At 32.5% G+C, this 17090-nt stretch overlaps 1 protein-coding gene and 2 pseudogenes across 9 annotated transcripts; 2 read left to right on the top strand and 1 right to left on the bottom strand.

Annotated features, from left to right (window-relative positions):
* Positions 1–395: 395 nt before the first annotated feature.
* On the top strand, positions 396–16283 carry LOC114915191 (uncharacterized). Of its 9 annotated transcripts, none has more exons than XM_083065340.1 (12): positions 396–1450; positions 1554–1604; positions 4062–4091; positions 9921–11305; positions 11456–11662; positions 11762–11878; positions 11959–12086; positions 12166–12333; positions 12403–12507; positions 12595–12670; positions 12765–12860; positions 15516–16283. In XM_083065340.1, exons 7-12 carry the CDS (start codon positions 12052–12054, stop codon positions 15588–15590), a joined length of 555 nt encoding a protein of 184 aa, XP_082921466.1. In that variant the 5' UTR covers positions 396–1450; positions 1554–1604; positions 4062–4091; positions 9921–11305; positions 11456–11662; positions 11762–11878; positions 11959–12051; the 3' UTR covers positions 15591–16283. The 9 variants fall into 9 exon arrangements, with proteins under 9 accessions (XP_082921466.1, XP_082921464.1, XP_082921470.1 ...); XM_083065338.1 differs by having other exon boundaries at positions 9921–11378; XM_083065337.1 differs by having other exon boundaries at positions 397–1450; positions 9921–10861; positions 11008–11662.
* Positions 1066–6293, bottom strand: LOC114915193 (autophagy-related protein 18a-like; annotated as a pseudogene).
* LOC145952604 (uncharacterized) lies at positions 6261–9914 on the top strand (annotated as a pseudogene).
* Positions 16284–17090: the final 807 nt, after the last annotated feature.

Raw genomic sequence — 17090 nt, 5'->3', positions numbered from 1 at the left:
AAATAATAATAATAATAATTTGCAAAAGACTACTACGTCCTTCCTTCCCTTCCATTAAATAATAATAATAATAATATTAAACATATCTTCTCCCTTTTATAAGATAACTTAAACATAATTATTAATAATAAAATACATTTCATAAAAATAACTCCTACTCCACTAATTAAACAAAATATAATTACAAATCGTGTCACATAATTAAAATAAAGCTCATATCACTAATTAAATATTATTCAAAACTCTAAAATAAATACATTAAACGTTAAAATATTTTCTAAAATACTATTTATTTGACTAGTTCAAACTTCCCAAGTTTAATCCAACTTCGTCACGCCTTACGTATGAAATATCCTAATAAACTCCAATGTAGCCTAACTAACTTTTCACATTTTATGTCACACCCTACCCCTATATAAATGGCACCACCTTTAGCTATTTGTAGGTTCTTTAATTACCATACACTAGAAGAAAATTATCATATAGTAACTTACATTGTATAGTAACACTATACATGTCACTAAAAATTACTTTTACTCACATAAGAAATGTAATATATGTTGTTATATATTGTTAAAAAGTGTGGATATACACTATAGTGACATATAAAATATGTTATTAAATCTCATTCAAAATCAACACTAAAATTATGTATAACTATATGTCAAATAAATATATATCCACATATATTAATTATATCTATAGTGACACTTTTTGTATGTAACTATATGTGATATTTCTTTTAGTGTTACTACTACCCTCGTCTTCCTCCCTTCTTGAAGAGCTATATATCTTGCTAGAGTTCAATGTCAAACCCTCACTTATCACTACTAGAAAGATATTGTTCAACGTCGTCAATTCTACATCGGTTTAGGTAGAACCGATGTAAAAATTGGATGTGGTGGCATATTTGTAAATAAGAGTACAATGTAAAGCAAATTTACATCGATTATGGACAAAATCGATGTAAATATTGAGCATTTTACATCATTTTTGGTGAGACCGATGTTGTTTTGAATGCGCGGTGACAATTTTGTAAATATTTACAAGTACATCTATATCGGTTCACGCAATAACCGATGTAGTATAGAGACGCATACGTAGGAGCCCTTTCTCCACGAAAAATTCTAGTGAAGCATCTTGTTCAACACAGAAAGTCGCGCGACCCAGCCATTGTTGAATCGCCATTTCCCCCTGAAGAACCCTGTCTCGAAGCATCTTGTTTGCTTTGTTTGGTGACCTGCGCAAGCCATTTCCCCCCGAAGAATCCCCTCTTGAAGCATGATCTTCTTCTACAAAGAAGTGTTCGCAAGAAGTGTGGTGTAACCCTAAATCGTGTTTCTTCTCTACACGAAGGTTGAAGGTGTGATAGGCAATTTGTTTCGCTTGGGCCGAGCATTGTGGTGAAGCCAAGGAATTCAGTTTTGGTTAGGGTTTCAAGGGGTTTATGGTTTGGCTGACTCTCATCTCCTCTGTCGCCCTATTTACATTTAGTTTACACATAATGAAGTAACAAAGTACAATTTACAATTAGGTTTTGTTTTCATTCACAGGTGACTAAGAACTAGTGATGTTGGTGGATGCAGTTGTAAAGTTCCCTTCTGGTGAGTTTTTGACTATAACAATCGTTCTTGTTGTATACTAAGATTAATTTATATATGATAGAACAGAACAGCGTTGATTTGCTGGCTTGATCTGTGATATGGTTGAATTCACAGTTGATGGTTCCTATGTTATGACTGGTTTTGGGAGGAGTTTTTGTTGCTGAAGTATGTTAGAATCCCTTTGTACGAGGTTTATGTAATAAGTAATGTAATATTTATTTCATTGACATCTAGTTCCATGGGATAAAATTGATGGGTATGTAGTGGATAATAATTTAAGCAAACTTTTGGTTCCTTTTGTTTTGGAGTAGACCATTTTCGTAGCCTTAGCTGCTAGTTTGTATTTTTGTTACACCTGACCATTGTATGAACTATGAAAGTGATCTGTGGTGTTCTGGAAGAGGTTATATGTCAAGGTTAAGGTACTCAGTTTTACAGTAATAAAGAAAAGCAAGTGGTGAAATTTAGAAAAAGAGCATCCCATTTTATAACCATATTAGTGCTTGAATCAACTGAATTTCAAGTTATACTCTACTATGCTATATTGACTGCAGGGGCTCGTTTTCTATGATAAAGTATTGGTGCAGTGGTGATTTTCTTTCAAATCTTATATGAAGTTATTTCAGCAAGTTTATAATAATCAAGAAAGAAATTGCTGTCAGTTGGAAAACAAAACAAATAATTCTGAAGGTCCAAATTTATTACGTCTATTGATTACTATATTATACCGACTGGGGGTGGGGGGGCAGTTTTCCAGAATAACATTGTTGTTGGAGTGATGAATGATGATCTTCTTTTCGAACCCTGTTTATATATAGTGTTTGTATCTAATGTGAGCATGAGATGTAAGAGGAGTTAAATCTTGGTCATGCTACTAAACATGGATAGTCAAGATTGTTTTACTTAAATCTAATGTTGATTATCTATTTATGATTTTATGGTAAAAATCAGTTCCTCTCATAAGAGGAGGAGCTCACTAGATATACTCCTAAATTCCTATGCACACATAATTAATAATTTAATGAATAATGTCTTGAAAGTCTGATATGAATTTCTTGTCAGGAAGCACATAATAATAAAAACAAAGTTGCTGTCAGTTGGCAAAACAAAACATAAGGTCCTAAAATTACTAAATGCATTACATCTGTTGATTTGATAAGTTGATCACAGACCCAAGAGAGTAAAAGTGATGCTTTATTTTTCGCATGATGCCAACAGTCCTGTTGGCTATATTTGGTAATTTTTGTAAAATTACTTGAACTTTATATTTTTGGCCTGGGACCTTGATCATCTCTGCATTGTTATGCTTCAAGTGTTTTTCCTTTAGATAAAATAATTTCATGAAACTTTGTTATAATGTAGTTTCTGGATGCTTTGTATTCAAATATTCATTTGGAGAAATAATATATCTATATTACCTCTTTGACTTATGATACCCTCCACAAGTTGAATGGTGGAAGATGTCCACCTTGGTAATCAAATTTTGAAACACCTATAGATTAGAAACCTTGGTGAAAATATTAGCAACTTGAGAAGCTGAATTGATGAGCATTGGATTACCAGCTATGTGCAATGCACTTTGGCTGTCACAGTACAAAATAGTCATGAAAAGGAGATTGGCGTAGTTCGTAAAGCAAGTAAGCCATTGAAGCTCCTTAGTGGCTGGCATGGCTGCTACCAGTTCAAGATATTTAGTCTCAACTAAAGAGCAAGATATCTTGTTTTATTTGTTGGATTTCCAGGCAATAAGAGAATGTCCTATGAAAAAATAGAATCCAGAAATAGAGTTATGAGTGTCTAAACAATTTCCAAAAATGTATTGACATTAAACTTATAATTTATTTTGGATTCTTACAATTTCCAAAATGTTTAATTCTAATTGGATTTGTGCCTTGGCTACTAGGTATCCATTAATTTTAGCTATAAGATGTAGAAACTCGATATGATAGGCTGGTCATGTGGGGGAGTAATTAGAAACATTTGGTAATTATGCAATCTAATTTGAAACTTTCTTAATATTGGTATCTGTTGAACAAGAAAGCATAGGTGAATTCTATGTATTTAGAGCATAGTGGAGCTATTGAATTTATAGTAAAGAGTATATAATTACAGAATATTTACTTACCTATTTTTGGCTATTTACATAAATATAGAATCAATCTAATTAATCCTATTATACATAGTTACTATATTTACATGATTCTAATGGTATATTAGAATGTGGGGTTAGACGATAATTTAATTTTATTCTAATATAGAGGAATTTTATAGTAGATCAATCACATACTTCTACTAACCAGTATCAACAAATTAAAATAGGCATGTTTCAAATTGATTTGGTGTACTATTTAGTTAGATAGAAATAAATATAGACTCTAATATATACAATATTTTTTTGACTTGGTGTACTCTAATATTTATAATATGACAAAGATTTGTTTGATTTCCTTTTATCAGGTAGCATTGAGGCACAAAACGTGGCTTGAGGTTAGCTATTGAGTTTTGTCACTAGCTTTCTGCTAGGACACTCTTAACTAGATTAAATCCCTTTTAATTTATTTTCTGTGCGCATGTTTGTAGAGCTTCAAAATGAAAAAGGACTTCAAGCAGCAAATAAAAATCATTCATATTTATCATATTTACACCTTACTAACTGAGGTTGATCTTTTCAAATATATGAACAATAAAAATGCCAAATTTCCATTAAAGAGACTCCACTCACATAGGGAAACAAAAGTTCAGGTGTAGACAACAATAATTCAAGTACAAATTAAATTAGAATTATGGTCTATTTGAATAAACTTCTTTATAAGAACTAGTCGAAGAAAACAAGAAAAAATGAAATAAGTTTCTGCACAAACTAAAACTAACTTATGCATAAGTTTAAAATAAGATTTTTGGAGAAGCTAATATAAGAGAAATTCTACAAGTTAACTAATGCATAAGTTAATTTTAACTTATGGAAAAACTTATTTTATCTTTCCTTCCTATTTTATTTTCTCCTAGAAATGCTTGTGGAGAAGTTTATTGAAACAGACCCTTGGGATATGATAAGCAAATTCTTTCACTTTGGTTAGATGATAGATACCTAAGCCCTTTTAACAAGACTTTACAAAGAATATGCGCTCAAAGATTAGCCAAACAACCAATTAGAATTTAGGGGCAAGGGAGAGATTGTAATTTATCAGTTTAGGCAAGCATATGCCTCTATCTAGAAGGAAAAAAAAATTCCAAAGTCTGCATCACGTTTTACAAAAACATTCTCAGAATTATTCGTGACATCAACCAAAGTGTCTATAAACCAACAGAGCCTATGGGGCCTTAAAGTTAGTTCCATCAATATCTAACATAAGAATGTATATCCATTATAAATTGAAGAGAACATATTAAAGATCCACAAGAAGCTGAATCAAGAAACAACCACTATGTAAATCAAATCCATAACAAATTAGAGTTAGATTGGTTCCTTTCCCATCACAGGACCATCCTTTTAGAGAGAAAGACAAATACCAAGCTCTCCACATTCCTTCTCAGTTCCCTAATTTGAAATCAAAGTTCAACACATCATAAATACCAATATTTTCAACCTCCCAATTTCAAACATGAAACAACAACCCAAGAACACTCGAAAAAATAGAAATAAAGAAAAAATCCAAACCACAAGATTCACAGGAAAAAAAAAAGATCGTGCTAACAGACACATAATAAGAAAAGATAGCGTTTAAAATAACATTCACAACGCACAAACCTTTAATAAATGAAACTCTAATTCTGATTGCAAACCAATACTATAAGCAGCCATGCAACCAAGTTGCAATTCCTTGGGTGATTTTGGCATTGTTGTTCATTCTTAATTGAAGTTTCTTCTCATTTACCTATGCTGTTCTTAAATGCATAGAGTATATAACTGAAGTGAAACTCTGATTTTGAAAAGAGAACAATGGAAAAAGCATTTTAAGTTTTGTCCCAAGTGAAAAGCAAGAAAGAATGAGATGGAATAGACCTCTTGGAGCAAGGAACTATCGAGGGTGTTGAAGAGCCTAACAAGGGTGCCCTTGGAGCTGGCGGTGGTGAGCAAGTGTCCATCGTGAGTGAGGGCGAAGGGTCCTCTTGGAGGCGTAATGCTCAACCCTAACCTGGCCCTTCTGCAGGCCAGGGCACACCAACACCATGGTGGCAGAAATATAAAAGAGGTCGTAGAGGCCCTTAGGGTTAGCAATAGTCTCAATCTTGTGGGCCAGGACCACCGCGATGCGGTCACACTAGAGACGGACGCCCTTCACCTCCGACCGAAAAGAGAGCTCGTCGATGCACCAGGACTGGTGGTTGTCCCAGATCATCAACTTGTTCAAAGCCACCGCCCACGAAGGCGAGGATGTTGCATTGGAAGAGCATGTGGACCAGACCCACGCCGTCGTCGGGGCCGAAGTCGCGGCGGAAGATCTCGCGGAAGGGGTCGCAGTTGTAGATGTGGAAGCCATGGTCGGTGGCGGCAGCGAAGCAGCCAGAGTCCTGGTTGAAGGAGAGGTGGAGGAGGGTGGAGGAGTGGGAATCGGGGGTTTGGGTGGCGGTGGCGGTGGAAGGAGCTACCTCGTCTGAATCTAGGGTTTGTAGTGGTGTAGGAGTGGAGGAGGGTTTGGGGATTTGAAGAGAGTGGGAGGGGGTTGTTGATGAGTGAAAAGACAGCATGCACCGTGCGCGAAAAAATTAGAGTCTCGTTTCTACATCGGTCATAAGCAAAACCGATGTAGAATAACTCCTGGATTTCATTTTTACATCGGTTATAAAAAAAACCGATGTAAATATGTTTGTATTTTCTATTTATTTACAAGTTTGCCACCGCGTTAATAATTTACATCGGTTTTACTAGAACCGATGTAAATATGGCGATGTTAAATATTGTTTTTGTAGTAGTGATAATGTAAAATACATTCATTAGTCAACACATAATATCATTGATTTAGTATATGGTTTGCTCTTGTACTATAACGAGACACCATAAATACTCAATTATATGAATAAATTTGTCTCATAGAAGAAGAAAAATGGACCGTAGTTGGATGAATGCAAAAAGAATCACTACTGAGTATCAAAATGGGGTTGAACAATTTTTGGAATTTTCTCAACGAAATCAAGCAGACTTGAATGGAAAATTTTATTATCCTTGCATTAATTGTTTAAATGGGAGAAGACATGCAATTAATGAAATACGAGACCATCTTATTTGTGATTGGTTTTTAATGAGCTATACATCATGGATATGGCATGGTGAAAATAAAGAAACTTAAACTATGTCCCAAGCTAAGCAAGGTGATGTAGATATAGAATATCAAATAGAAGACATGATTCATGATGTGGGACAAGAGTTTTTCTAGCAAGCACAATCACGTGTGTATGACACTTTAAAAAGTGACTCAGAGACACCTTTGTTTCTTGATTGTACAACCTTCACATGATTATCAGCGGTGTTGAGATTGATGAACTTGAAGGCAAAATATAGGTGGAGTGATAAAAGTTTCACAGAGTTACTCAAGTTGTTGAAGTTAATGCTTCCAAAAGACAACACTTTGCCAAATCGTCATTATGAGGCAAAAAAGGTTTTGTGTCCGATGGGTCTACAATATAAGAAAATACATGCATGCCCTAATGATTGCATATTGTATAGAAAAGAGTTTGAAACATTGCACAAATGTCCTCGTTATGGGCTATCACGGTACAAAGTGAAGGATGGTGGTGGTAGTAGTGATGAAGATGTAGTTGAGAAAGGGGCCCCAGCGAAGATGTTATCGTATCTTCCAATCATTCCAAGGTTTAAGCGATTGTTTGCTAATGCAACTAATGGAATGAACCTTACATGGCATGCAGACAATAGAAATTGTGATGGCATGCTTCGCTATCCGGCTGATTCTCCGCAATGGAAAAAAATTGATTATTTGTTTCTAGATTTTGGTAGTGAGGCAAGAAACCTTAGGCTCGGACTTGCTTTAGATGGAATGAATCCTTTTGTTAACTTAAGCACCAACCATAGTTCATGGCCTGTTTTCCTTTCAATTTACAATTTTCCTCCTTGGTTGTGCATGAAGAGAAAATATGTGATATTGTGTATGATGATTGCAGGGCCAAGACAACCAGGAAATGGCATAGATGTTTACCTAAGTCCCTTGATTGAGGACTTGAGAATTTTGTGGGAAGAAGGGGTTAATGTGTTTGATGGGTATCCTCAACAGAGTTTCAAGTTGCGTGCAATGATATTTTGTACTATTAATGATTTTCCAGCATATGGAAACTTGAGTTGATATAGTGTTAAAGGACATCACGCATGCCCTATATGTCAACAGTAGACAAGCTACCTACAACTAAAGCATGGAAAGAAAACTGTTTACACTAGGCATCGAAAATTTCTCAGACCTAATCACCCATATTAAAGATTGAAAAAAGATTTTAATAGATGTCAAGAACATGAAATTGCACCGATACCCTTAACTGAGAAATATTATCTTTGGAAAGATCCAAAAGAAGTCAACTGAGAAAAACTTGTGGAAGAAGATGTCAATATTTTATGATATTCCATATTGGTGCCATCTAGATGTTAGACACTGCATAGATGTTATGCATGTGGAGAAAAATGTATGTGATAGTGTAATAGGCACACTTTTGAACATTAAAGGCAAGACAAAGGATGGATTTAATGCTCGTCAAGATTTGTTAGAGATAGGTATACATTCACAATTACATCCAAGGTCAGAAGGTAAGCGTACATATTTTCCTCCAGCATGTCATACTTTGTCAAGAAAAGAGAAAACAAGTTTTTGTCAATGTTTACGAGGTGTGAAAGTTCCACAGGGATACTCTTCAAATGTTAAGAGCGTTGTATCATGGAATGATCTTAAATTGGTTGGCCTAAAGTCTCATGATTGTCACGTCTTGATGCAACAACTCTTACTTGTGGCTATACGTGGAATTTTGCCTAATAATGTCAGAAGTGTTTTAACTCGTTTGTGCTTCTTTTTCAATGCTATATGTGCTAAAGTCATTGACCCTAAGAAGTTGTATGAGTTGGAAAATGAGTTTGTTATTATCCTATGCCAATTGGAGATGTATTTTCCTCCTGCTTTTTTTGTCATCATGATTCACTTGATTGTTCATCTAGTCAGGGAGATCAGACTATGTGGTCCTGTTTATTTACGATGGATGTACCCAGTTGAGCGTTACATGAAGATTTTAAAAGGGTATAGCAAGAATCCATATCGTCCAGAAGCATCTATTATTGAAAGGTACATTGTAGGAGAAGCTATTGAATTTTGTATAGATTACATGTCCAAAGCAAAACCTGTAGGATTCCTAAGTCTCGTCATGAGGATAGATATAAAGGCAAGGGTACAAAAGGCCAAAAAGTTAAATTCATTCTTCGAAAGGAATTACTTCAAGCACATCTGTATATATTGAACAACACTGAGGAGGTCCTCCCTTACATATCTGAGCATCAAACCCTTTTGAAGAAAAATAACCCTAGAATGAATGAAAAATCATTGGTCAATGAGCATAACAAGACATTCTTAAAATGGTTCAAAGAAAAAGTCTTTAGTGATGATAGTGTTTCTGACACATTAAAATGTCTTGCAAATGAACCTAAATATAATGTTTTTACTTATACCGGATATGATATCAATAAATTTTCCTTTTACACAAAGTCACAAGAAGACAATAGTACCATGCAGAATAGTGGGGTTACTCTTCAGGCTCAATCCATGCATTTTTCTAGTAGAAATGATAAAAATCCTATTGTGGCATCTACAAGTTACTATGGAGTCATTGAAGACATTTGGGAGATCAGTTATGGTGCATTTAAAGTTCTTATTTTTAAGTGCAAATGGGTTGATATTAACATTGGTGTGCAAACAGATGAAATGGGATTTACAATGGTAAACCTTAGCAAGGTGGGTCATAAGGATGAACCTTTCATCATGGCCAACCAAGCAACACAGGTATTTTATGTCAAAGATCCTATTGATGAAAAGTGGTCCGTGGTTCTACAAGGTAGAAGTGTACACAATGTTGATGATTCAACAGTTGAATGTTGGGAGAGTCTTTCTTTCTCAACATGTATGCCTACTAACAATGAAGAAATTGAACAAGATGACGTTCATTCCACTCGTAATGACCATGATGAAGGCATATGGGAAAATATTACTATCTAATTACCGTATTAAGTTATGTTTATCTTGATGTATAATTTAATATTCTATTCATTCATGTTTTTAATTCATTTAATTACTTCTTTTCCAATTGACCTTGGTTATTTTTTTGTCAAAATAGACACATGGATACTCAACCGAGCTCTACTCCTCAAAGCTCCCTTGCTCCTCAAGGCTCCCCTACTCCTCAAGGCTCCCCTGCTCATACAGTCCCTACTTCACAGGCTACATCTAAGAAAAAGAGGAAGTCGACACGAATGAAAAGTTTAGCTCCTAAGCACGTGAATGGGCCCAAAATATCACTTGATGTGGATCCCACTACTAGGATTGTTTCAGGGCCAAACAAAGTTCAATTTGCAAGTTATTTAGGAACCCTTGCTCGAGACAAGATTACTATTTTAGCTCCTTCTTGGAAAGAAGTCCCACAAACAACTAAAAACATGATTTGGTAGGATATTTTGGTATTTCCACTATATTTTCATAATTTGAAAAAATGATGATTATTTTTAATGTTATTATTATTAACTCTTAAATCTGAAATTATTTTGTATGAAGTGTATGACATCAGTGATACTAATATATTCAAGAGTAAAATGTTTTCATCTGTTGCTACAAAATTTAGGCAACATAAGTCTTATCTTACAAGTGAGTGGGTACATGGGAAACACAAGGGTAAAAGCCTTTGTGATGAGTATAATATTGACCCTGAAGAATGGGAAAAATTCATGAAATTCAAAATGACCCTTCTTAGAAGGTAAGTAGTGTTTATTATTTTTAAAATTTATATTATATTTTTATTTATTTTCACTTTTACTTATGGTGTTATTAAATTATTGCAACTTGTAAGAAAAAAAGCACAGGATATCCAAAAACTTAATGATACTCCCCACCTATTATCTCGTGGGGGTTATGAGCTGCTTGTGAGAAATTTTACGAAAAGTGAAATTAAGAGACTTAAGGAGGAAGCAATACAATCTGGTGCTAGTGAGGATGTAGTGATTGATCCTCCACGTCTTCCTCCATGCCATATGTTGTGGAAGATGGCTCGCACAAAAACTTCGAGTGAGATGACTTCTGAGTCTGCTAACCAAATTGCATAAAAAAAATTGTAATTATTTTTTTATAAAAAAATCTCTTTACGTATCTTAAGATTTGTGTTATAATTTTTTATTGTAGGATATATTATAAACAAAGTTTGTTTACTGTAGAATGTGTTAGAGGAGCAATCATCACAAGGTTCTTTTATTCCCGAAGGTTGTCAAGATATAGTGAATACTGCCCTTGGGCGATCAGAGCACCCTGGTCGTGTTCGTATAGCTAGGGCTGGTGTTACTATATATTGGTGATTACTTTGGACCATTGTCACAAGGCTCATCGTTATCTAAATTGAGCCCCCAGGATTTTGAAGCCCTCACACAACAAATATATGTACGGGTCACACAAAGTTTAATGTCAAAGTACCCAAATGTGAGTGCTCAACAGTCATAGGATGTTCCTCCAGTTGAGGTAGATCATGTTATTCTGGCTCGTGCTAGCACTAAAGGCAATTTTCCAACTCCTTCAAGTGCTACTGTTGTTGGTAATCCCTTTGGGGGTGAGCCTCATGCTAATATATCCAATCAATATGAGTTATGCATTAATGAGATTCCTCCTCAGGTAGTGGCCATTGGTAGAGTTTATGAGGGGAGTTTAGCCATACACCATGTGCCTTTGACAAATGATTTGGTCAAAGTGGTTGTTGAGCAAGTTCAAGATTCTAATGCTCCAGTTCCTGTACCTACTTTAGAGGTTCAATTGGTTGGATAGGCCCTACAAATTTTCATTTCATGGCCGAGACATTTTGTGATAGATATTTCAGCCATGGTATATATTTTTTACCTATGGTTTTCATTATTAATATTTTTATTTACCAATACATATTTGCTTATTAATATCAATATTTGATTTTTGATTATTGTATAGGGTATTGATGGAGTAAATATACGAGTACCACCTCTTGATAGGTCGAAACCTAATAGTGATCCTATCAGAGACTTGTGTGAGGCATCAAAGTCCTTACTTTATGGCCAACCTTTTCAGGTGACTTGTCTAACTAATATCAAGAGTATTTAACATATTTTTATTTTAGGTTTGTTAATTACCCAATCTAATCATTTCAGGTGATATGACCTGCAAGTCTATTTGGTGTCAATGATCATGATTTTAAGTTGTATATTTCATTTCAATATATATATGAATTAATACAACGTGAAATGCTTAACATCTCAATCATACGATTATGGATGTTGTAAGTACACAATTCTTAGTATCATTATCTTTTTAATTATAATGCATTCATAATTTTCTTTCTTTTGCATATATTTCAGATATTTGAATCAAAAAATTGAAGAGCTTGGCCATGGTGACTTGTATCGATTTTTTGAGCCCCAGACAATACAGAAATCAGGGAATAAAAAAGCTGAGTCTCAAAATTATATCAATGAAAGGATAAAAACTTCACCAAAGCAAATTTACTTGGCTCCTTATGTCGATCAGTAAGTGCATGTTTGTTAATTGCATTTAATGTATGTATATGTTGTGTAACTAATTGTGGTTCAATATAGAAATCATTGGAAAATCTTGGTTCTTTGTCCTATAAACAATGTTGCAATCTGGTTTTGTTCTTTGCATCGTAAGCCCAATGTACAATTCAAAAATTTAATGAAAAGGTAAACTTTAATTTGTAACACGTACTAACTTTATGCTCTCTATTATAAATTTTAATCATGTAACTTATCTGGATTTGTTTTCTTTAGTGTTATGGTTGTGTATAATGTTATGAGTGGTAGATCTACAATACAACCAAAGAACCTAGATTGGATTTATCCCATGGTAAGTGGTTTGTAACCTCAATATACCTAAAAATGTCTATTTATTAGCTTAATTAAAAAACTATTTATTCAACTCAAATTGATATTCATTTTAGAGTAATCTACAACAAGGACATTATGAATGTGGATACTACATGATGAATTGGATTTTAGACATAATTGAAGGGGAAGTAACAAGTGATTGGATCAAGGTAATATAATTCTTTTATTTTTAACAATATTGATTAATTTCTTTTAATGATTATGATGTAACTAATATCATGATGTATGTTACAACTTTTTGACGATGTTGCACCATTGCTAGAAACAAAATTGGAAGACATTCGGAGTCAATGGGCAAAGTTCTTTTTAGAAAAATTTAGAAATAGATCATGATTTTTGACGATGTTGCATTTTGGTTTCTAGTTACGTGGAGGGTTAGATCACATTTTAGATTTTATTTGTGGCTGATTTGGTGTTGTATTGCTATACTTATTCATTACTATGTTGTACTGGATCAAATTTTAGTTTCTATTTTTGATTTGGTGTTCTACTAGATGTTCAATTTTATCAAGTTGTTCTACTAAGTTGGCTGATTTTCTTGGTTGCACAATCTACCTTTTTTTTACTGGCATTCTCCTTAGCATGATTTTGCTGCAGGTTCATATTTTATTTTTTACTAAACTGTAAGTTTAACTGGTTGATGTTGGATGATTGGAGAAATTGGCTACATTTAGGGCTGGAATTATTGTTGCTCTTATTTTCTTTAAAATTATAGTAGTATAAAAGAATGAGGGTCATCACATGAAAGAATGGCAGTGATCATATAGATGAAGCCCACAAATAGCTTATAATAGTTGCTTGGGAACAAATACCATGCCATAGTGGGCTGGTTCATGCTTTAATATGGTTTGTTAATGTGATTTGGTGGCCAAGTTTTATTTATAAACTTGTTTCAGGATTTTTCTACGTTAGTTATAGATGAAAATTAAAATTAATTACATATGCCATATAGTGTATTTTTTGTGAAAGTGAATTTGTTCTTTTTGTCTATTTTGATTTGTTTGTGGGTTTTGTTTAATCTTTTGATTTCATGCACATCTTCAAAAATTTGGCAGAGAATTATATATGTGTTTATTACATGTTAAATTAGAAAGAACCTAAAATCAAACAAATTTTTCAAAAAAAAAAAATCTACATCGATTTTTTTAGAAATGAACATATGTATATGAGGGTCTAATTTTACATGAGTTCAATAAAAAATAGATGTAAATTTCTATACATTTTTACATTGATTATGTAATAAACTGACGTAGAATTGTATATAAATTTACATCGGTTATAATAAGAACCGATATAAATTGGCGTACAAATTTATATTGGTTATACGAAGAACCGATGTAGATTTATGATTATTCAACATCGGTTTTAAAACTGATGTAAAATTGTATACATTTACTAAGTCACTCTCTTCTAGATCGGTTTTAGAACCGATGTAGATAGTATTAATTAAAGAACTGATGTAGATAACATGTTTTGTAGTAGTGTATTGTATTTTAACATGCTATAGACTGTTGTTCTGTTTCATTTTATTTTCATATTCTTTGGAAAAACTCACATTTTTATTAAGTGTGGAGCAACAATCTTTAAAATATTATATATATATATATATATATATATATATATATATATATATATATATATATATATTATTGTCTTTTCTAAGACTAGTTACGGTGATGGCACCTTAGCCAAGTTAATACACCCGTATCACTAACTTAACGTACTCGATTCACCTACTTTAATATATATTAAAATATTGAGAAAGAAAGAAATAAGATCAAAGGAAAGATAGATCCAACATTTCCTTTTCTTTATTCAAAAACTTAATGCATTCATTTCATACTCGTTTCTTCTGCCTTTGCTATTTCATTTTCACGATATTATTGCTTCACGTGAGGATGATCACTTCTCCTCTTTGTTCTACTTTTTTATGTTCACAATTGCATTGTTACATTTCTTAACATTTGTCGTTGCTTAGTTTTCACATTGTATTGTGGCTTCTCCGTTCACTAAAGGTGAGTTTTGCTATGTTTTAATTTCTTGATTTTGATACTTTTGCCTACTCTAGTTTCTTTTTTCCTTTGTAGGATTTTAGTTACTTCATATTTTGTGATTGTCTTTTGCTTAAAACTTATTGTGACCTAATAATGATACTGTTTTCATCATTAGGTAGTATTAATTTGTTGATTATCGTTTGAGGAATAAGGTAGTTTTAATAAATATTTTTTATTATTTTTTCCACATTTTAAAAGAATTTATTTCATAAAGATTATTGCTCGTCAATTGTTCATTTCACAAGAATTATGCTCGAAAATATTGAAGTCAGAAAAAAGGAAATAATTTCACATACTAGGGGTCTAAACTTTTGTCTAGGAAACAGCATGAGATGGTGAGTAACTCATATTTTATTGTTGGCTATTAGTAAAGAATTAATTTTATAGTTAATTTGAACTTACATGAATAATATGTATTTTAGGAACTAGAGCTTGGACACTCCGTGGGCCGAGGTGAACTGTAAAAGCTCACAAGAAAAAGAAATGGATCCTATATTAATGAGAGGGCAAGATTTGTTGGGATAATTTATAGGGACTTTATAGTATACCAACATCTCTTTGAACTTTGATCGTTATAGAAAATTTAGTTAGTCTAAATGTTATTTTCTTATATTTTTTTTTTTTACAATTTCTCCTAGTGTTGAATATTAATGGTCCATATTATCGGTATTTCATACAAGTTTGTAAATGTTTGTTTGGAAGGTGATCAGATGCTTATATTTAGAACTTGTTTTCTTTTTTCTTTTGCAGGAGAAGATTGCACAAGAAATGAGTCAATTCGAAAATTCTACAACAATTTCATCTAGTGATGTGTACCTTGCTTAGGAAAATTAAGGAGGGCTTCATAGTATTATACCTTTAAGTGTAACATAAGATTTTATGTTGTAGGATTTAGTTCTTCTAGTTATGAATCTGGTGAAAATTCTAATTAAAAAAAGAAATTATTAGTTTTAAGGCTAATCTAGCAACAACAAACGAAAATGTCAAGACATTATTAAAAACTGTAATGCTTGCATATACATTCAACTGAAGGAAGACTATATTCCCCCAGAGTTAGCTTCTATGATAAACAATCTTAGTAATCCAACGGAAATAATTATATTAGCTTGAATGAAATTTATGTCTTATATATATTTTATTAATTATGCTAACATGATGAAATTATTTGTTTTTTTTCATAGGCTGAAAAGTGAGCAAGATGTTCTAATAACACCATGTGAAGGATTCTCATTATAGCTAGTAATCCCAATAGTGTTTGACATATTATGTTGGTTTAGTGAAGCTTTTTGAATAACATTTTACGAACTATATAATTAGTTCAAATTTTATGTACTTAACATATTTGAATTTCACATATTATGATTTTTAGTTCAATTTTTATGTACTTAGTTGAATTCATGTGTATTTGATTGAGTTTGGTAAATCATAATGTTTAGTTTATTTTTGTGTACTTAAGTATTTGCGTTTTTATTTTTTTAATTTATATATATTTAAAAAATTAAGAAATTATTTTAAAAGGATGTTAGTTTTGAAATAATAATTTAGATGGAAAGTAAAATAAAATGTAGTTACTTAAATGATAATATTGATAACTTTTAACCAAAAAGATTTGAATAAAATAATTATTAATTTATAATTATTTTTAACAATTAAAACAATTACGTTTTGTGGCGGTCAAGAAAACTAAATACAAGTTATAAATAATTCAATGCAATTTTTGGCGATATTTAGCCACTAATAAAAATAAAAGATTTAATGGTGAATTTATTAGCAGTTATTTTAAATCTGCCACAAACTTTAAAGGTGACAACTATTTTAACTTTTTAGAAAAACATTTATGGCTGCTTTTAGCTGTTAGAAATTGCAATTTTAACTGTCACAAATTATAAAAAAATAAAAATAAATTAGTGATTAAATACTTTCCCATATATATAATTTCTACTTGAGGACTTGTTTTTAAATAATTCACACACACAATTCAATTCCCTTTGTTGTGTCTTTGTTAACTTCACAAGGTGCTTTCGAAGATGTTGGAAAATAGACTACAAAAGGTCATTTCATGTATAAATTATGCTCTAATCATAGAGGGATGACAAATTTTAGATGGGTCCTTATTGCAAATGAGGTTGTACCTCAACGAAGAAAAGTTAATTACAAAGGAAATGTTATGTTTTAAATTTGAATTTGAGAAAGCGTACAACTCTCTCAATCGGCAATGATAATGTATATGATGGAATACATTTATTTTAGAGCAAAATGGAGAAGGTGGATTAGAGAATGCATATGATATGATCAACTACAATTAAATTATTTACATATCTTATT

Source organism: Cajanus cajan, chromosome 10 (assembly GCF_000230855.2).
Source record: "Cajanus cajan strain Asha chromosome 10, NIPB_CcT2T_4, whole genome shotgun sequence".
NCBI lineage: Eukaryota > Viridiplantae > Streptophyta > Magnoliopsida > Fabales > Fabaceae > Cajanus > Cajanus cajan.
This window is presented reverse-complemented; position numbering and strand designations above follow the sequence as displayed.

Bases quoted from the DNA above. Each gene is read 5' to 3' on its own strand.
- LOC114915191 (XM_083065342.1), top strand. From the start codon at position 12,052: ATGCTTAACATCTCAATCATACGATTATGGATGTT. The intron at 12,334-12,402 runs GTAAGTGCATGT...GGTTCAATATAG, and splicing joins TTGGCTCCTTATGTCGATCA to AAATCATTGGAAAATCTTGG. The intron at 12,671-12,764 runs GTAAGTGGTTTG...TATTCATTTTAG, and splicing joins TAGATTGGATTTATCCCATG to AGTAATCTACAACAAGGACA.